Genomic DNA, 21,878 nt, shown 5'->3' with positions numbered 1-21,878 from the left:
GAGGTTATTCTATCACTAGGAAAGGGTGAAGAGACCCTTTCCAGAACTATCTGGAAAGAAATGGGGAAGATGAAAGGTAGCAGCTGGGTTTTAACACCATACGTATACCCCAGAACTGAAGAAAGGCAGATTCTCTCCATTTCACATAGACTTCCAGCTTATGGCTTCTGGCTCGAGGCATGCCCAGATGTCCCCAGCAGGAAAGAAGCATCCAGCAACTGTATTCATTGTGCCTCTGTTTGCACTTTCTTTCAAAGCTAATTATCCGTGTGCCTCATTTAGCCCCTGATCACAGGTTAGTCTGGGCAAACATTCCTGGTTGAAGATCTCATGAAAATGCAAAGAAATCCACTGCCCTCAGCACCTGGGATCATCCAGGCAAAGCACTGCACCCCCAGATTTCGACTTTTGGTTTGAGCAAGACACAAGGAAAAAGAAATAATCCCTTTACTTATTATTCCCTCCCCACCCAACCCACATCCTTCCAGTAACAGAAAGAAGTTTTGCCGAGTCGGCTACCACTTCAAGCCCCCTTCTTCTTTGGCTTTGGGATGACAGTGCCACCGAATGCCGTTAGAGGAGACCCCCTCAACTCACAAGAACCTCCCTCCAGTCTCTGATCACGCCGCAAATGCATATTTCAAGGAGGAGAAGAAATGCTTATCTATCCCAAAGTGTGAGCCGTACTGGGTTTCCACCAACTTTGTCTAACGAGTCCGTCCACCTTGGAATGAGGGTGCTGGGGTAACAAGTCCCTTTGGATTCACAAACGTGTTTTGAAATTCTTTAAATCTGAGAGCGCTTCTGTAGCGTATGTATAAAGGCTGAATGTCGTAGCTACGGTTGAGATACCCTGGGTGAAGGTGCTGCCCGCAGCTCCTGGCACACAGCAGGTGCCTAGACCCACAGGCCACGGACGTGCATTCAGACAAGCCGGGCTTCAAGTCACAGTCCTGCCCTTAACTAGCTGCTGCTCCCATCTGTAAAAGCCACCTGGCTGTCTAAGAAATTACACCCTAGACCTGCTTTAACACGTAGCTGGCTTTCGGTGGGCCATTGCTCATTTGTTTCTACTGCTTTCCAACGTCAACAGTATTTTTTTCTTTTTTTGTAAAGAGTTGCAATTTTAAAGTTTATTTTTGAGAGGGTGAGACTGGGGAGGGGGAGAGAGTGAGGGAAGAGAGAGAGAATCCCAAGCAGGCTCCGCATCGGCAGCACAGAGCCTGACGCAGGGGTTCGAACCCACCAATCCTGAGATCGTGACCTGAGCCGAAACCAAGAGTCAGACGCTCAACCAACTGACCTGCCCAGGTGCCCCTGGACAGTATTTTTCAAACACTTCCAACACCAACTTCTCCCTGTAGCGTGCCTTATCCGTGGATTCCCAGACCATAGGATGGGCTTTCCCACAGTTTCCAGGCCCTCACTGGCCTACATGATCTTCTCTGTTTTCCCAGGAGGGAAACTCAGGAAATACAGCCTAAATGGGAAGAACAAGATGGACAAGATGCAGCCAGAACCTGGGGTATGTATCCCACCCACATCTCACCTGTGGCCTTTGGAAGGAAGACTCTTCACCACAGCCTCTCTGTGCCTGTGTGATCTGGGAACTAGCACGGGGCCGCGTGCTCAGAAGGGTCCTGTTCTTGGTGTCGTGCTCACCTGCTGCCATCTTGAAATTCTTAATTTCCTTTATAAGTTTATTTTACTTATTTTGAGAAAGACAGAGAGACAGAGAGAGTGTTCCAAGCAGGCTCTACACTGTCAGCACGGAGGCCGATGCAGGGCTCGAACCCAAGAACCGTGAGATTAGGACCTGAGACGAAATCAAAAGTTGGATGCTCGGGGCGCCTGGGTGGCGCAGTCGGTTGAGCGTCCGACTTCAGCCAGGTCACGATCTCGCGGTCCGTGAGTTCGAGCCCCACGTCGGGCTCTGGGCTGATGGCTCGGAGCCTGGAGCCTGTTTCAGATTCTGTGTCTCCCCCTCTCTCTGCCCCTCCCCCGTTCATGCTCTGTCTCTCTCTGTCCCAAAATAAATAAATAAATAAACGTTGAAAAAAAAATTAAAAAAAAAAAAAAGGTTGGATGCTCAACCAACTGAGCTACCCAGGCGCCCCCTTAAATTCTTAAATTTTTGAACAAGGACCCCATGTGTTCATTTTGCACGATGCACCACAAATCACGCAGCCAGTCCCGCTCTCTTCCACCCTGTAAGACTTACGATGAAGGTCACCTCTTCTTTTTTTTTTTTTTTTAAATTTTTTTTTTTCAACGTTTATTTATTTTTGGGACAGAGAGAGACAGAGCATGAACGGGGGAGGGGCAGAGAGAGAGGGAGACACAGAATCGGAAACAGGCTCCAGGCTCCGAGCCATCAGCCCAGAGCCCGACGCGGGGCTCGAACTCCCGGACCGTGAGATCGTGACCTGGCTGAAGCCGGACGCTTAACCGACTGCGCCACCCAGGCGCCCCAGAAGGTCACCTCTTCTGAGAACACCTATCACCTCCTCTCTGATGGGCCCTCCCGTGGCCCCTGGCTCATACTTCCATTTATTTATTCACACCCACCAACATTTAACGGACCTCTGTCACAGTACCATCAACACTGCCTTTCTTGAGCACACACCAAATCCCGGGCACGGTGGTAGATTCTTCTCGTACGGGAGTTGTATTTAGAGCAACTCTGATAAGGTAGGGCACTGTTATTACCCCCGATGTACTGACAGGTTAAGGATGTTCCCATGGAGCAGAGTGTAGGGGGAAGCAGGACTCCTGGATCGAGGCAGAGCACAGGCTCAGAAACACTACTTTCTTCAACTGTCATACATTGTGCTCAGAACCAGGAATGCTGTGGTGGAGAAAGGGGACGTTCCTTGACGGCCACCCCACTCCCACACCTAAAGTGTAATTATTAGTTGCATTTTTTAAGTTTATTTATTTATTTTGAGAGAGATAGAGAGAGAGAGAGGGAGGGAGGGAGAGAGGGAGGGAGAGAGAGAGAATCCCAAGCAGGCTCCACACTGTCAGCACAGAGCCCTACGCAGGGCTCAAACTCACGGACCGCGAGATCATGACCTGAGCCGAAGTCGGCCGCTTAACCGACTGAGCCACCCAGGCGCCCTAGGCCGGTCCTTTTTAAAAAAAAAAATTTTTTTTTAATGTCTATTTATATATGAGAGAGAGAAAGGCGGAGTGTGAGGAGAGGGTCGGGGAGAGAGGGAGACACAGAAGCTGAAGCAGGCTCCAGGCTCCGAGCGGTCAGCACAGAGCCTGATGCGGGGCTCAAACTCGGGAAAGGGGAACAGTGAGATCGTGACCGAGCGGAAGTTGGACGCTTAACCGACCAAACCACCCAGGTGCCCCTGGCCGGGCCTTTTCAAAAATGTGAATGTTGTATCAGAGAAAACCCGGGATACGTGCCAGACTAGAGGAGATAAGGAGCAAGGACAAGTAAATGTCACTGGCAACTCTGTACTGGTTTCTGTACCAGAAGAAAAAAAAAATGCTGTTAAAAACAGGGCATTTTAGATGCTGGGGGGTGACGGGGGCGGGGGGGGGTGGGGGAACCAGGACATTTTAGGAACAAATGGCAAATTTTGAGTAAGGGCTGTAGATTAATAGTAATGCGCCACTGTTAAATTTCCTGATTTTGACAACTGTACTGTGTTACGTAAGAGAAATGCCCCGCTAGGAATTAAACACGGAAGTACTTAGGAGTAAAGGGAATGATGTCTGTGACTTAACTCTAAGACTTAAGAGCGAGAGTATTAAAAGGCAAATATGGCAAAATGTTAACAACTGATGTACGCGCAGTGAGGAGGGTATTGGCGTCAACCACAGGAGTTTTGTAACTTTGTTTCTCATTAGACATTGTTCCCAAAAAATGTTTTCAACTCAATCAGCACCAGTACTGCTATCGTTAATCAGGAAGTGATATCAGAATGTAGGTAAATGACGTGGCCCGTATAATCCAGGGATCAAGGACTTGATATTTTGGCTTCTAGCCGTGTCTCAAGTCTAAAAACGGTGTTGAAAAATACATTTTTAAAGAGATCATGGGATACAAAAGAAAAGAGCTCTGCATGGACACACACACACACAAACGCTTGTTTCATTTTGCTTTTGAATTTACTAAACGAAGATCTTGGTGAAAAGCCTCACTCAAGAAAACAGTAAGTAACTAGACAGGAAGGTGAAGAAAGCTTTCTTTCTCTTCCTCTCTCTGAAATCTTCCAGTTGGGCCTTCACACTCTGCTCCCCCCCTCCCCACTAAAGCCTGTGGAGTAACTATACTCACCTCCATCACTTTCCGAGCTGACAGTTTCTTCAGTGCTTTGGGGGGGGGGGGGGGGCTTTCAGAACAAATGGCCAAGCAGGGGCTGGGTCAGTGTTCAGAACTCTGATCGGTTTCCCCCATGGCTGCATTGGCATGACAACAGAAACCACGGGCCACAAAAGGAGACCGACAAAGGAAGACAAGTGTTTAATGCTGGAGCCATCTGCCAATTCTCCTAAGGATCTTTTCAAGAAGTGAGTGAAGCTAAAGGAGGAGGCGAGAAGGGGATCTGCAGGGGAGGGCAGAAAAATCATTCACGGGAGACACAATTGCAATATGAAAGGACCAAAGAAGGTTTGGAGCTGGGACAGATGAATGAACGGAATCCACCTAAACAGACCCACAGCACCCTCTCCAATGGGGCTTTTGTCGGTTGCCTAGCATTTTAAATGTTATAGTCAGAATATGTTATTAAGGGAGGATTTAATATACACGGGCCACAAAAAACACCCTGCGGAGGGGTCTTCTGATTACCCACGTGGAAAGCCCAAGCCACCTGCCTTTGCAAAGACGACACTGGGTTTTCTTTCTTTAGGCAGCAAGATGTCCTAAATACAGTAGTTTAGCCATAATAAAGCATTTTCATGCCAACGCTGCACCCCCCACTTCTCCCAGAGACATTCTGCCAAACGTTAAGACCACCAACTCTGAAAATTATTTAAATGCACCAAAACAAAATACCTTCATGCCCTCAGGGGATTAAAAAAATTTTTTTTGAGCCCAAAACATATTCCTCCATCAATATTAATAGAAAGAAAATAAAACCCTGAAACCGTGTGTGAGCGCCTTGGGGAGACTGAGGCATCAAAAGCAGTTCACCCTCCCTGAGACACCTATCTACCTCCTGGTTTTCAGAATTCTTGACGTCCTGAAGGTTAAACACGGCTTTCATCTATCTCCGCTGCTCCTAAAACATTATCAGTCCCTGAATGGCCTGTCATCTTCAGGGACTTTAGGTAACAGCCTCTTCTTCTTCTTTTTTTTTTTTTTAATTTTTTTTTTCAACGTTTATTTATTTTTGGGACAGAGAGAGACAGAGCATGAACGGGGGAGGGGCAGAGAGAGAGGGAGACACAGAATCGGAAACAGGCTCCAGGCTCTGAGCCATCAGCCCAGAGCCTGACGCGGGGCTCGAACTCCCGGACCGCGAGATCGTGACCTGGCTGAAGTCGGACGCTTAACCGACTGTGCCACCCAGGCGCCCCAACAGCCTCTTATTTCTGAACACAGCCTTACAGGTTATCTCCTGTAGAATCTGTAGTTGAAACACAAGTTAAACGCTGGCTGGATCGGTAGGTGGGTTCTCATTGGGGATATTCAGGAGTTTGTTTGTTTTTAATTCTGCCAATTTAAAACGCAAGTGGCTCCGGGCGCCTGGGTGGCTCAGTCGGTTAAGCATCTGACTTCAGCTGAGGTCATGATCTGGTGATCCACTGGCCCTGTGCTGACAGCCCGGAGCCTGGATCCAGTGTCAGATTCTGTGTCTCCCTCTCTCTCTGCCCCTCCCCTGCTCACGCTCTGTCTCTCTCTCAAAAATAAATAAACATTAAGAAAAAAAAATTTTTTTTAACGCATGTGCTTTGCAAGGGATTCAGTGCTTAAGGGCTATCTAGTTGCTTCTTTGGTCAGACTCTCCACCTTAAGTTGTAGGATTTTTTTTTTTAATTTTTTTAATGTTTATTCATTTTTGTGAGAGACAAACAGAGAGCGAGTCAGGGAAGAGCAGAGAGAGAGGGAGATACAGAATCCAAAGCAGGCTCCAGGCTGTGAGGCTGTCAGCACAGAGCCCAACGTGGGGCTTGAACCCACCAACCATGAGCTCATGACCTGGGCTGAGGTTGGGGGCTCAACCGACTGAGCCACCCAGGTGCCCCAAGTTGGAGGATTTATAAGATGCCCCTCAACAGAATCCTCAGAGATGCAGCTATAAATCTGGCGCCCACTTAAAAAAACTAATGTTGCAAAGTCGTGGCATTAGTTTCGTAATGTTGAAAGAGTATCTTTCAAAGCCGCGCTCCCCAGAAATACTTAGGAGAGCCTCCTATCCTCCGCAACCTGCAACCTCAGCAAGGACAAGAGGGGCCCCTCCCTCCCTCCCTCCCCAGCCAGCCGGGGGACAGGGTCAGCCAGAGGAGGCTGCCCAACGAATGGGGTTTAAATCCAGCCTGATGCACAAGTCAGCCACAGGCCAGGCTGCAAGAGTGACCTGTGGCAGCCTACAGGGGGCAGCCTGAGTCCCTCCAGGCCCCGGGCACACGTTGGCCTCCCGGGTGCCAGCAGCCGAGTGACTGTCCCGCCACGCGGTGTCCACACACCCGCCGGCCCCTGGCCTTGACCTCTGCTCCCTGACTGTCCGCGGCCCTGGGGGAGCCGGGAGGCTGACCTCTGGCTGTGAGCCGGCTGAAGATCTGGCAGTTGACTTCTCTGTCGCGTACATAACATCGGATCTCCTCCACCGCCTCTCGGATGACAGTGACGGCCAGCACGAAGCCCTGCAGAGACAGGGGAGAGAGGGTGAGCCCCGCGGAAGGCGACTTCCCTCTCCTGGCGCTGGGGACAGACAAGGCCAGAGGCCACACGGGACAGCAGCAGGGCGGGTCCTGCCAACCGCCCCAAATGCACCCGCCCCGGCAAGCCCACTTCTCTGACTCCTTCCTCCACGCATACCCTGGGGAAACACTGGCTGACGCACACAGACGGGGGCATCCCTACCCACCACCACGGCAGGGTTTCTAAGAGTCAAGAAGGTGGTCGGTCCACAGGCAGTGGCCGAGCGATGGTACCTGGTGACATCTGTACCTCATCCAGCGGATGTTACTGGAGGGGTGTCACGGCCCCACAACAACCCTGCTCTTACCACTGCGGGCATGAGGGCTCTGAGGCACAGAAAGGTTGAGTAATCTTGCCAAGGACACAAAGCTCCTAAGTGACAGGCAGGACACTGGCTCCGGAGTCCTTGCCCTTAACAGCCACATCATTCTGCGTCCAGAGAAACGTGGAAAGGAGATCCGCCAACAACACAGAGCACACCCGGACCAGTTAAGAAGAGTGAGAGCCATCACTTTTGCACTGACCTCCCAAGTAGGGAAATCAACTCTTCACCACATACAATGTAACCCCGTGCATACAAGCCCCAACCGCAATGACCACAGTCTGCAAAGAGTTTCCAATTTCCTTAACCAGTGGCTAGATTCCTACGCAAGGAAAAGACGGGAGGGAGAGGGAAGGGCCGAAGGGGACTCCAGTCTTCTCTGTAACGCTTTCAATCCTTCTAAAGACAACACATTGAGGGATGAGCACTGGGTGTTGTATGGAAACCAATTTGATAATAAATTTCATATATTGAAAAAAAAAAAAAGAAAACACATCGAAGTATTAATTGCATAAATAGCAGCTAATAAAAAGAACACTGAAACTGCCCGACCTTTCCCAGGTCAGGTACCTCAACTCATACAAAATTTGGCGGGGGCTGGGGTGTGAGTCAGCCGTAACAGGAAATCTATTTCCATCCAGATTCCTCCTCTTGTGTCAGTAAAGGCAAGAGCATTCGTTCATTTTTCTTACAAAATACCCTTGTCATCTCTCCTTTTCAAGCCTTTTTTTTTAATACAGAAAGCACCATCGCCCTGAAGGTTAGCAGCCGTGATTCTTTGGGGATTTCATTTTTATATTGTTTATCCTGTGAAATAGATGAACTTCCATTCAAAGGACTTTAAATCTCTTATGTAAATCTAGCCAGAGATGCGCTCCTTTGTGGGACTTCTCCAAGGGCTCGTTTGTCTTTCCAATCAAAGGATTGCTCCTGTTTCCAATCAAGATGCAGCCAGAGCAAGACTGGGACATTCCAGAATGAGAGCTCTAGAGCCAGAGGTGAGAGGAAGCCTGTGGTGGCAGGGCACAGACCCAGTCTGCAGAACGGCCGCCCCTCCCACGCCGCCGGGTCGTTGTTCCGGGCCAGAACCCAGGTGTTTGCTGTTTGTTTTTGCAAATGTTCCCGTTCCTATCCCTTGCTGCTGCGTGGGCCTAGCGAAATCCCCCTGATGTTAATGGCAAGTGTGCACTCATACAAAGACAGGAGCCGTGACCTCCCTGCTGCAAATAAATACCGCCTCCTAAGTTATCCCATCTACTCCCCCTGCCCCGCCCCGCTAACACACAGTTCCCATTAAACCCAAAGGACCTGCCATCCCTTAGGCTAGAAAATGCTTTTGCTCAGAGATGCAAATGTCGTCCAGAAATAAATTCCAACCATCCAACTTCAGAGGTCCTTAAGATCCACGGATATTTAGAAAGAGGCTTTAACAGAGAGGGCTGGGATTGTCTGAGCTCGGAAAGGGACTCAGAGGCAGTGACAGTGCCCAGACAGGCCATTCTGAAAGTGTTAAGCCTCCTTTTGTAAAGTTGTACATCAAAATAGATTTCCTGAAGCAAAACCAATCTATGAGCTAGAAATCAGAAAAGCAGTGCCCTCTGGTTCAGGAGGGATTGACTGGAAAGGGGCACTCGGGGACTAGGGTGTGGAAATGCTCTGTATTTTGACCGAGGTGGTGTTTCCACGGTGTTGACAAATGTCAACGTATTATCTGTGTATTTCATGGTACACCGATTATATCTCAGTAACGAAAAAGTCTAGCTCTTCATACAAACAATTTTAGGGATCATTTCAGCTACCTATTGAGGAATTTCTCCCTCTAACATATTAGTACCAAGAAAAAAGTTATCAAAAGCTAAACCTTAATCCAGACAAGGAACAATGACACCAGTGCCAGAAATTTAAAATTCAAATGAGCGTATTTCCTGAGAATTTCCTGTCCATTGGGAGCAAAAGGAGGCAATTTATTTGCAGGGCTTCCTTTTAATCCTCCCAATGAGCCAAGCAAGTGGACACGATCACGCCTGTTTTGCAGATGAGAAAACTGAGGTTCAAATTACACAACTTCCCAACGTGTAGCCAGGGACCACACCGCAGCCCTCACTCAGCCCTTATCCATAGCTGGCTCTGAAACGAGAGGCCTTTCAGGGTGGTCGGAGACATTTCAAAATGCATTCTGGTCAAGAACTGGAAAGTGATTCTGCACACAAAAATCTACGGGACATCAGCTCTTGTCCCCTAGAAACATGCCATCCACTTCGTCTCTCTTCGACGCCCAAACCTTCTTCTCTGTAGCCCCTGGGAAGAGGCAGGGCGGTAAGACCAACATCCTAAACCTTCACAGTGAAAATGTGGCTGTAAGAGAGACCCAGATGCGGAGTCGAACATGTCAGGACCGCCAGTGGCCGCTGTCACCCTGCCTGCTTCCCACCTGCAGCCACCGTTCCAGGGAAAGCGGGGGCGGGGGGGGGGGGGCAGAGGCCACTCTGACTGCATGCACGGAAGGTCAGGCTTCTGGGAACTCCTGGCATCATTTCAGCAAGGCGATGTGGGCAGGAGCTGGGGAATGGGGGTGGGAGGGGCACCCCAGTGCTGGCTACTTGCTCCCGCCCACCTGGACTGGACCAGAGGGAAATTTTCACTGGGGCGATTCCTATGTTTCTTGAATCATGTGAACGTCTTACCTTTCAAATAACCACACTTTAAAAAGGCACCCCGGAAAAGGCAAGGTGATAAGTTACATTTTGTATACATTAGAGACTAACTTTTTTTACACAAGTAACCTAGGGTTTGACTCTAGATAGGTATGTAGTTAGCAGCTGTGGAACTAAAAACCTCCAACGACGTTGGGGTATTTCACATAAAACTCCAAAGCTTCTAACTCTTGGGCCTGGCAACTCCAGGACCACGTTCGCACCTGCTGGAACGGAGCGGACCCTTCCGTTCTGCATGGGACGTGAGCTCCCCGGTGCTCCCGAGGCCCGCTTGTGTCAGCCGGGCCTCTGAGTCTGCAGCGTTCGTGGGTGAGAACGCAACGCGCCGACAGGAATGTTTGTTACGCGAGGCAAGGATGCGTGACAAAAGCCTTCTCCCGCTCCCAGGGTCCTAACTCACCCACAAATGACTCAGGTCGGGGGAGAACTGTTTGCACATCCCCAAAGCACCTTTGCTGTTCGTGTGGAAAAACCCACCCCCCTCTCCCTTCTCTGGGCTGGAGCTGCCGGCCTAACCTGTCTGATGACGAGGCACTCGAGGTTTATGGCCACCCGGCCACTCACGGGTCTCTTAGCAACTGGCTCCCTACACCATCCGTGTCAATGCACCAAATCCTTATCCTCTCCCACCTGCCACCATACATAAACACATAAATAAAGCCCCACTTCATGTGAAATACACAGCTTCTACCTGGATAGAAAGAGATGTCACTTCCACCCTCTCCACACCCCAGTCACACTGGGCTTCCTTCTGTTCTTCAAATGCTCTGGGCAAATGCCTACCGCAGGGCCTTTGCACTGCTGCTCTCTGTACCTGGGATACTCCTGCCTTCCTATTCAGCCCATCCCCTCCTCGAGATGTTTTCCATGGCCACACTGGCCAAGGCTGCCCCTCTACATCCCCCACCCCCACCTCATCCATTCAACAAATATTAAATGGGCCTGGGATACCCTATCTGGCCCGTGCCTTATTCTTAGAACCTCTGCAGGACTTTTCACAATTTGAAATGTTTACTGTCTGTCTCCTCTGAAAACCAACTGGACAGGGGCAGGAATTTTTATGTTTCATTCACCGCTGTGCGCCCAGCACATAGCAGAGGCCCCCTCCCCCCCACCCGGCACACAGTCGCTACTCGATAACCATTTGCCCAAAGGCGGCAAGGGAGGGAATGGAGGGGCCTTCTGGTCAGTTCTGTCTCACTTCAGACACAAAGCGCAAAACCTGGTACTTTTCAAACCCTCCTGCTGGCAGACTCTACAGGGACAGAAAACAGGATCTCAGAAAACAATTCAAATAGCACAACCCACAAAGATGGAAGTCTTGTCCTTCTGGCCTGACACTGCATCCCCAGAGTCTAGAAACAGGCGAGACAGGCCGTAAGCATGAAATGCACAGTTGCTGAAAAAACTGACTGACTGGCTGAAGGACAGAACGAATGAAGGGCCCGGCCTTTACCACTTCACCAGTCCGGCCCCAGTGGTGTACAAAATGCAGCCTCACCATTAAAATCCTGGGGGGGCTTGGGGCGCCTGGGGGGCTCAGTCGGTGGAGCGTCCGACTTCGGCTCAGCTCATGATCTCGCGGTCTGTGAGTTTGAGCCCCGCATGGGGCTCTGGGCTGACAGCTTGGAGCCTGGAGCCTGTTTCAGATTCTGTGCCTCCCTCTCTCTCTGCCCCTCCCGCCCTATGCTGTGTCTCTCTGTCTCTCTCTCTCTCTCAAAAATAAACATTAAAAAAAAATTTTTTTAGGGGCGCCTGGGTGGCTCAGTCAGTTGGGTGTCCGACTTTGGCTCAGGTCATGATCTCACAGTTTATGGGTTCAAGCCCCATGTCAGGCTCTGTGCTGACAGCTCAGAGCCTGGAGCCTGCTTCGGATTCTGTGTCTCCCTCTCTCTCTGCCTCTCCCCCACTTGTGCGCGCGCTCTCTCTCTCTCAAAAATAAATACACATTAAAAATTTTTTTTTAATTAAAAAATATAGGGGCGCCTGGGCGGCTCAGTCGGTTAAGTGTCCGACTTCAGCTCAAGTCATGATCTCGTGGTTTGTGGGTTTGAGCCCCACATCAGGCTCTGTGCTGACAGCTCAGAGCCTGGAGCTTGCTTGGGATTCTGTGTCTCCCTCTCTCCCTGTCGCTCCCTCGCTCATGCTCTGTCTCTCTCTCCTTCAAAAATAAATAAACATTAAAAAATTTTTTTTAATCCTGGGGGGGGGGGGGGAAAGGGGGGAGGCTTGAGGCTGTCCTGTCGCGTAAAAGGCTGCAGATGCCCGGGTGAGAGAGACAAAGAAGCGTCTGTTCCCAAACCCCACGGTCAGCAAACAAACCACGCCCCTTACTCACCAGCGGGACCCAGTAGGTGTAGAGTGCACCGAGTCTCATTTCAGGAACAAACTGAGAGCAGGCAAGAAGCAAGAAATAGAGGTTGAAAAAATACTTGAACTGGTTGAACAACACCTGGAATGACAAGAGAGAGGAGAGAGAGGAGAGAGACAGTCACAGCTCGAGTGATGCACCTGCGGGGGGTCGAGTCCGAGGTGATTAACAGTTGAGAGCGGCCCTGCAGACGAGCACAACTCCCATGATGCCTTTTACGTAGAGGTTCAACGCTCCTGCGTATCGTTTAGGAAAACACATGTGGGTAATCAAAACAGAATTCGTAAAAGTCAAAAAAAAAAAAAAAATGAAGAAACAAACAATGACACACATGGAAATTATTAACACCAAATTCAAGAGAGTGGGTGCCTCTGGGGCCGGGGAGGGCATGCCGGGGGCTTCGACTTTATCTGTGACAAGTTGTTTCTTAAAAACTGTTTTGTAAGTACAGGGAGGCCGCTCAAAATGCTCAGAAGAGGTTTTAGTGGGAAATGTCTCTACTGTGAGGCTGATCAAGAAAACGAGGTAACCTCTCATCTCCACAATACGATCTCAACACCATAAAATAGAGCGGAATCCTGTCCTGTGTGGAGGCGGGTTGTGGGGGAGCCTCGGTGGCTCCCACGTGCCCTGGGAGGTGGGGGGGGGGGGTCTGGCACCACACGCCTTGCCTGGGGCGCTGAGCGGGAATGATGTGTCTCTTGGAGGCTGAGGCAGTAAAGAGCCATTTTTCAGCCAACTCACTCTTGCTCAGTCATGGAGATACTGGAGGCCTCGTGTTCCAGACGGTGTAGCCGCAACACGGAAGAGAGTGTGGCCGCTCGGCACCAGAATTTCCATGAAGGAGAAATAAAATTTTTCTTGATTTAAGATGCTGACATTTGGGGGGGGGTGGGAGGGGTGGGAGGGGGGAGATGTGGGTCGAACGCAGCAGTGAAGGCAGTCAGAGTTGCCCTTAAAAAAACATTCAAATTGACCGTAAGCTACAGCATTACACGTTTGTGTTTCTGGAACCTCTCTCAATAAATCAAACTCATTTTTTTTTTTTCTTTCCCCTTCTAGCACTGGAACTGATCACTGCTGCTGCTTCTAAAGTCAGCCAGTGTGTGTCGGGTAAAAATAGGCATTCAATTCAAGCACATGTTGGGAGGCGGGGGAAGGTCTGTAGAGCTGAAATCCACAGATTGGCCTAAGCTAATGTGGAAATGCTAGGACCAGGACTCCAGAGCACAAAATAACAAGTAAGCACAACCAAAATATTCATTAGCAAAAATGCCAACAGCAATTCCTTCTGGATGGTAGGATTAAAACTTACCTTTAAAAAAAAAAACAACATCTCCATACTTGTATCTCCTGACTTTCCTACACTGAATACGCGTTTCATGATGACAGAAGGGATACTTTAGGCAATGATGGGGTTTTGGTTTTTGTAGATTTTTTTTTGGTATTTTGGTTACAATGCTGGGTCCCCAAAATATCTTGTTCACTCCTGCCCCTAACACACCAACTAAATGTGAAGTTATTCTAATGGATCAGGTGGCGTCTCAAAGCAGAAATCTCAGAAGGCAGCCCCCCCCCCCCCCACCGCTAGGTACTCAGGACACGGGAGATGGACAGGCAGCAGCGAAGGCAGCCTGGAAAAGACCCAGGTTATCCGGCCACAGGGACGTTTGTCTTTTTTCTCTTTTTAAAAAATATTTACTTATTTTTGCGAGACAGGAAGAGTGTGAGCGGGGAAGGGGCAAGAGAGAGAGAGAGAAAGAATCCCAAGCAGACTCCCTGCTGGCAGACTCGGGTCTCGAACTCACCAACCGTGAGATCATGGCCTGAGCCAAAACCAAGAGTCGGCCGCCTACCCGACTGAGCCACCCAGGTACCCCGGGGACCTCGGTCTTCTAAAACCCGGTACCACCACCCACATCCGGTGTGAGAAGACAATAAAGGCTGTGGCCTCTGCCCGTACGCACCCCAGGAAGAAAGGTGAAGACGTTGTACTTCTGATTGTTGATGACATTCCGAGGGTACCTCTGGTCCCTCTTCTCGGGGTGCCCCAACCACACAGTGCGGGGCCTGGGCTCCCCTCCGCCGCAGCATCTCAGCCACTCACAGCACCTGTGGGAAAGACACAGCCACACCGTCAAGGCCACGCCCACACCTGTCCACTTCTCTCCGAACGTGTTCCTCTAGAGCAACTTTACTGGGTCAGGACAACGGCCACAAATGGGCCTTCATCATCATGAGAGGGGAAAACAGAGCCAAGGCTTCTAAGAAGCTGTGGTCCAAAATATGCTTTGTCCGCAAGCCCAGATTACTTACGTCATCAAAGTGTAAGATTCATTTTTAAAAGGAGATTTAAGTTAAAAAGTAAATACAGAGCAACACATTACCTCTACTTTACATTTTGCTGAGGAGAGAGGAGAGCCCACAGCAGTTATAATACAGCACCCACGGAGAATCCCATTCAGATTTCTACCTCAATCTGTGTCTCTCAAATCGCAATTCTAATCACCCCCAAAAATGTCCATTTGCTTAAAAATAAACAAAATAAAAAGTAAAGCAACCAAGTGCGCCAAGATGTGAGAAACCACAGAGTCCGTCCTTGAATGACTTCCGTCTTGCTAGAAAACCTGGTGTCTTTCCAGCACGCTGCCCGGCTGCACCAAGATGACCAGGTAAAGAAGGGGAAGAATCTCTCCACACCCGGATCTCCTTTGAGCCACAGCCCAGAGGAGCCAGCCTCCGAGCACCTCCGAGCAGCCTCCTCCAAGCACCGGGCTCGGGGCCCAGTGTCACCCAGAGCCAGGCCGGCGTGCCCACTGTGGGCCGACTGAGCCCCCAGCTGCCCGGGCTGCCCTGCGAGGTCGGCGCATTCGTGCACCTGCTCCCAGGTGGCCCGCACAAGGCAGGGCATCCATGTCCGGGGGAATGAAGCCACTCTTGAGGACACCTGTCCTTCCGGAGAGCCCAAACACAAGGCAGAAACCCCAGCCCGGCCGGCCCCCCCACCACGTTGCCAAGTGAAGTGAAACCAAGCAGACAGGGAAATGGTGACTTATGTAATTACAGGTCCACCACGGTCCTCCCTTCTTCCCATCCTCCTACGTGCCAGGCAGGCCCTGGTGGGGTGCTGGGGTACAGAGCGGAGCAGACTCAGCGCCCTGGTCATCAGCAAGCTGCCTATCCAGATGCTCAAAATTCCCATGACGAAACACAATGCTCTTCCTTAAAAATAGGATCTTTGGGGGCACCTGGGTGGCCCAGTCGGTTAAGCATCTGACTCTGGCTCAGGTCATGATTTCCCAGTTCGTGAGTTCAAGCCCGGCATCAGACTCTGTGCTGACAGCTCGGAGCCTGGAGCCTGCTTCTGCTTCTGTGTCTCGCTCTCTCTCTGCCCCCTACCTTACTCGCACTCTGTCTGTCTCTCTCTCTCTCTCTCTCTCTCTCTCTCTCTCTCTCTCTCAGAAATAAACAGTTAACAAAAAATCAAAGAAATACAACTAGCATCTTCATTCCAGTAAATCGGTGCTCGAGTGGGGCATATGTGATCAGGACAGGTTTTACTCCTAGTAACTCATCTGCGTTGGCCCTGTTCTCGGTTGTCCGAAGGCCAGAGACACACGCAGGCCTGGACCAGAGGGACCCAAACCGCCGCTGTCTGTGTATAAGCAGCACCCGTGCTGGCCATCGGTGGACACTCGCTAAGTGCACACTGAAGGCAGGAAGCAGGAAGGAAAGAGGGGGAATCACTTGACGGGGTTAGTGGAGACCGCGGTCATGACTGACCCCTCCGTGGTGTGAACCAGCACCCCTCTCCCCATCCTGTAATAATCCTGTAACGATGGCTCCCGCAGTTGAGGGTTTCTAAGCGAAAGCTAGAGAATGACCTTAACAAAACCATCAGGTCGGCTGTTCACATGAGTTTTGTCTGTTTTGTTTTAGCAGAAGGTTCTGCACAGCAAGCTGCAAGGTCGGGCCGCTCGTCACGTAAGCCACAGACGTGTGCATGTGCACAAAGTAGCAGGAGGGTCGTCGCAGGATGCGCTGTGGTGGCAAAAGATGGGAGAGGGGCTCGGTGTGGTTCATTCTCTGCGAAATTCAGAACAGTAAGCATTCATCGAGCGTCCCGCTGGAACGAAGGACCATTTGGTCCGGGAACCGCATGTTGGAGCAGCATCTTTGCTCCTTTCTCACAGCCCCACGACAAAACAGGGGTGAGCGTTCGGCACAGGCTAAAATAAAAAACTTTGTGGGAGTGCAAGCTGGTGCAGTCACTCTGGAAAGCAGTATGGAGGTTCCTCAAAAAACTAAAAACAGAACTACCCTAGACCCACCAATCGCACAACTAGGCATTTCTCCACGGGATACAGGTGTGTTGTTTCGAAAGGGACACACGCACCCCCATGTTTATAGCAGCACCATCAACAATGGCCAAAGTATGGAAAGAGCCCAAATGTCCACCAATGGATGAATGGATAAAGAAGATGTGATGTATATCTATATCTATATCTATATCTATATCTATATCTATATCTATATCTATATATCTATGTCTATCTATCCATACACACACAATGGAGTATTACTAAGCAATCAAAAAGAATGCAATCTTGCCATGTGCAACTATGTGGATGGAACTGGAGGGTATTATGCTAAGTGAAATTAGTCAGAGAGACAAAAGTCATATGACTTCACTCATATGAGGACTTTAAGAGACAAAACAGATGAACAGAAGGGAAGGGAAACAAAATAACATAAAAACAGGGAGGGGGACAAAACAGAAGAGACTCCTAAATATGGAGAACAAACTGAGGGTTGCTGGAGGGGTGGTGGGAGGGGGGGATGGGCTAAATGGGGAAGGGGCACTGGGGAATCTACTCCTGAAATCACTGTTGCACTATATGCTAACTAATTTGGATGTAAATTTATTTATTTTTTTTTTTCAACGTTTATTTATTTTTGGGACAGAGAGAGACAGAGCATGAACGGGGGAGGGGCAGAGAGAGAGGGAGACACAGAACCGGAAACAGGCTCCAGGCTCCGAGCCATCAGCCCAGAGCCTGACGCGGGGCTCGAACTCCCGGACCGCGAGATCGTGACCTGGCTGAAGTCGGACGCTTAACCGACTGCGCCACCCAGGCGCCCCTGGATGTAAATTTAATAAACAAATAAATAAAAGCAAAACCAAAAACAAAACAAAAAACTTTGTGTCACCTGAGCCAAGCACAGTTAGCCCCGAGGCCATGTCATTTAGCCAACTTGACCTCATTTATTCACTTTCACCTGCACTGGACCTAACCCGCACACATTCAATACATGATCAACCCGACTTTCAGGTCAATAGCATTTACTGGACACGTACCAGCAACAATAACATAAGACCAGCAATCACTGCTTCTCTTTGGTCCCCTGTTCCTTCACCTACTTACTCCGTCTTGTGTGTTCGGCGTGCCGGGCCCTCACCTGGACACTGGGCATTCAGGACTGAACAAAACAGACGGCTCTTCCCCCTCTGGAGCTTATTCTCTAGTGGAGGGAGGGAGACAGGGTACAACCACCCAAATTAAATAAGGCCTGGGCAAGCAGGGCGGGGGGGGGGGGGGTGGAGGCGTGTGGCTCAGGGAGACTGGATGGTCAGGGAGGCTGGTGTGACGGCTGAGCCGGGGGACAAGCAGCGGCTGCATGCAACCGTACAAAGGAAGCACAATCTGGACAAACTGGAACGGAAAGCCAAGATCCAGAGGTGGGAGGCAGCCTGGTGCACGCGCTCATGGAAAGACTGGCGTGGCTGGAATACTCCAACCCCAGGGGAGCAGGGCAGAGGAGGAAGGGGCAGCCAGAAGACACGGGGCCTTGTCTGGGGCAGGGAGTCTGGAGTCTACGCCATGCACAGCGGGGATCACTGAGGGTCACCGGCAGGGGCTGGCCTGATCCGACTGACATTATTGAACGGTCTTGTCTGCCTGCTGAGCAGAGAAGACCCTGCAGTGGGCAAGAGTAAGAACAGGTAATAGCTGTGAGGTTGCTTTTTGGGGTCATGATGTGTTTGAATATTGATTGGGGTGACGGTCACGCAACTCTGTGAATATACTTAAATCTGCTAATTGCACACTTTCCATAGGTGAACTGCAGGGTACGTGAACCGTATCTTAATAAGGCTGTGTGTTTACCCCCCAAAAAGGGGAAACGGGGACTGTTTAGCAAGCTACTGCCGTCATCCAGGCAAGCAGAGACAGCCGCCCAGACTCGAGTGGCGCAAGCGGGTACAGAGTTCCAAAATGTCGCGGATGTAGAAATGCACCCTCTTTAAACAGACATAAAAAAAAATGCATTATTTCATGTACCGTTCACAGCAATCCTACATGGTGTGTAAGAGCATTGCCCCCATTTTTTTCTTTTTCTTTTTTTTTAAGTTTTTCTATTCTTGAGAGAGAGAGCGAGCGAGCGAGCGAGCGGGGGAGGGGCAGAAAGTGAAAGTGGGGCAGGGGCAAAGAGAGAGAGAATCCCAAGCAGGCTCAACACTGTCAGCACAGAGCCCGATGCCGGGCTCAGACCCACGGACTGCGAGAGCACGACCCGAGCAAAAACCAAGAGCTGGACGCCCAACCGACGGAACCACCCAGGCGCCCCTGCCTCCATTTTCACAGTGGAGACACTGAGCCCGAGGGGACTCAGTGATTTCCCCAACATCTACACTTCGCTGGCTCCGCCTGAGCAGGGGAAGCTGGCCTTAAGCCCAGGCCTGTGGGATCCAGATCCTCGGCGCCTGAGAGCCCCCTGCACCGCCATTAATGGCCTGATCAGCACAATTATTTCACAGCGTTTTCCTAGGCTTTCATCTCCTGAGGTTGGAAGACACCGTAGGGGCTGAGAGCCGTGGCCGCCTGCCTGCGCGCTCCTCGGGGCCGTGCCTGCCCCACGGCCACTCACCTTCACACCTGTTGTGAACTTTCCGCCTCTCGGCTCCACGCACAGCCACCCTTCAATACCTGCTCTGGGATGACGGACGTAGGTCCCTTCTGCCTCTCCCGTACAGTGAGCACAGTGCTGAGCTTTCGCGTAGAGGGCCCCGGAGGGACACCGCTGGAGGACAGGCTCTCCTGTGCTGCCCAGGCAGCGGCCCAGGGCATCAGTGGCACGGGCGTGAGGCCACCCAATGGCGCTCTGCCCAGCCCCGCGCCCAGGATGTGCTGTCCCTTGGAGTCCTCCAGGCCCTGCCGTGGCCTTGTGGAGACCTCCCCGGGGCCCTCACAGTAGGGACATCCTGTCTCCTCTGCACCAGCACCCTGATCCCTTCACCCCAGGCTTGTCTTCCGAGGTCCTCCTGTCACTGTAGCCCCAGTGTCCCATTCCCCCGGCCCAGCCAACGTGTCAACCACCAGCTGTGCCGGCCGCCCCACGTGCACCCTGGGGGTCGCTTTCTGCTTGCCCCGTGCCTGCAGAGCAGCTCCTGCCCTGCCTTCCAGCAGCCTGCACTCGCCCGTCTCCACCTACATCTGGGCCCCAGCCTTGGGGAAGGGCCCCCTTCCAAATGCATCCTTCTTGGGTCCACTCCCTTAGCCTACACTACCCCAGGGTTTTCTTCTACAATTATCCTTTATCATCACTTATTAAGCCAATTCCCTCCATCTCTCCATCCGGGTTAGCTGGGCCAGACCCACCCCCTAGCCCCAGGTGTGGTGAGCACACGGACCCAGGCGTGGCCGAGCAGAGCCCCCGACGTGGCGAGGGACTCAACAAAGGGCAGCAAGACCCCGGCTGAGAGTCTCACCGGAAATACTAGGAAAGAAGTGCCCTTCACCGCGACATTGCTGAGTTGGCAGAAAACAAGTGTGGGGCTGCAGGTGGCCACCTTGTCCTTCTTTAGGGGACAGTCGGCCTGAGAACAGAGTCACGAGGAGGAAGGCAAAGACCACAACAGGTTCCTGACACCTTCGGGCATAGGTCGGTCCGTCTGTCCACGCCCTGGGCTTTTCCGTCTTAGGAAGCAGTTCGTCGGTTTCATTTTAGTTTCGCTCAAGGCAGTTTTAGCTGGGTCTGTGTTAACCACTGCCTCAAACCTCCTGTCTACCACAGAGCTGCACTGTCCTTGCAGACACAATCCTATGGGTTCTGTGTGCCTCCAATCCTAAGCTTTTTTTTTTCTTTTAACATTTATTCATTTTTGAGACAGAGAGAGACAGAACATGAATGGGGGAAGGTCAGCGAGAGAGGGAGACACAGAATGGGAAGCAGGCTCCAGGCTCTGAGCCGTCCGCCCAGAGCCGGAGGCGGGGCTCGAACTCACGGACCGCGAGATCGTGACCTGAGCCGAAGTCGGACGCCCAACCGACTGAGCCACCCAGGCGCTCCATCCAATTCTAAGCTTTTAAAGGGTACAGTCAACACCTTCCAGCCTGCATCCTATTACCCTGACCTCACTGCTCTGACTTCTCCAGCAGCGCTGTCCCATGTGGTAGCTTCTCCTGCATGTGGCTATTTATGTGTAAATTTAATTAAAATGGAAGAGGGCTGCATGGCTGGCGTGAGTTCAAGTCCCACGTTGGGCATGGAGCCTACTTAAAAAAAATTTTTTTTAATTTAAATTAGTTAATTAAAATCGAAGAATTCAATTCCCTATTCCCGCTAGCCACATTCTGAGTGCTCTATGGCCACATGTGGCCCACAGCCAGGGACTGGGCTGTGCAGATTCAGAACGTTCCAGGCATGGCAGGAAGTTACACTGGACAGCGCTGCTTAGAGCATCCCTTTCTAGACATCTCCTTCCGCCTCATCTTTATGCGGTATCAGCGCCCAGGACACACACAGGAATATCGGTCAGCGGACCTCACAACTGACAGAAATCAGGCTAAGAGATTTTCATACACACGTGGTATTTCCTACAATATCCAACCATCCCTACCTCCTACCGTCATGGTACAGGCTAAACTTGCTTACCTTAAACTAGGGTCAATTTTGGTCCCACCCCAGGAGTACTTGATGATGTCGAGACGTTTTTGGTCGTCACAACTGGGGAAAGGGGTGTCCAGTGGGGGTGGGGGTCGGGGGTCCTGCTAAACGTCCTACAGTGCACGGGGCAGCCCCCCAGCAGAGAATGGTCTGACCCCAAATGCCAGCAGCACCAGGGGTTGAGAACTCCTGCTCTAGATTTTATTTACATAAATTTTAAAGGGAATTTTCTTTTTTTTTTTTATGTATATAAGTTCATTTGTTTTTTTTATAAAAAAAATTTTTTTTCAACGTTTTATTTTATTTTTGGGACAGAGAGAGACAGAGCATGAACGGGGGAGGGGCAGAGAGAGAGGGAGACACAGAATCGGAAACAGGCTCCAGGCTCCGAGCCATCAGCCCAGAGCCCGACGCGGGGCTCGAACTCACGGACCGGGAGATCGTGACCTGGCTGAAGTCGGACGCTTAACCGACTGCGCCACCCAGGCGCCCCAGTTCATTTGTTTTGAGACAGACGGAGACACGGTGAGCAGGGGAGGGGCACCGAGGGGGGCGACAGAGAGAACCCCAAGCAGGCTCTGCACCACTAGCTGTGGAGCCTGACGCAGGGGCTCAAACCCATGAACCATGAGACCATGA

General features: G+C 51.0%; 1 protein-coding gene across 2 annotated transcripts in view; it reads right to left on the bottom strand.

Moving 5' to 3' along the window:
- Positions 1-21,878, bottom strand: part of ATP9A (ATPase phospholipid transporting 9A (putative)) — a 129,473-nt gene that overhangs the window by 84,747 nt on the left and 22,848 nt on the right. For both annotated transcript variants that reach the window (XM_043553659.1, XM_043553660.1), the window contains exons 2-4: positions 14,261-14,405; positions 12,261-12,374; positions 6,720-6,828 (exon numbers count right to left, since the gene is read on the bottom strand). In XM_043553659.1, the coding sequence (XP_043409594.1) occupies positions 6,720-6,828; positions 12,261-12,374; positions 14,261-14,405 (368 nt within the window). The remainder of the gene's footprint in view (positions 1-6,719; positions 6,829-12,260; positions 12,375-14,260; positions 14,406-21,878) is intronic.

The sequence above is a fragment of the Prionailurus bengalensis genome, chromosome A3, assembly GCF_016509475.1.
Source record: "Prionailurus bengalensis isolate Pbe53 chromosome A3, Fcat_Pben_1.1_paternal_pri, whole genome shotgun sequence".
NCBI lineage: Eukaryota > Metazoa > Chordata > Mammalia > Carnivora > Felidae > Prionailurus > Prionailurus bengalensis.
Note: the sequence above shows the minus strand (reverse complement) of the source record. Positions and strands in the feature narration are given on the sequence as shown.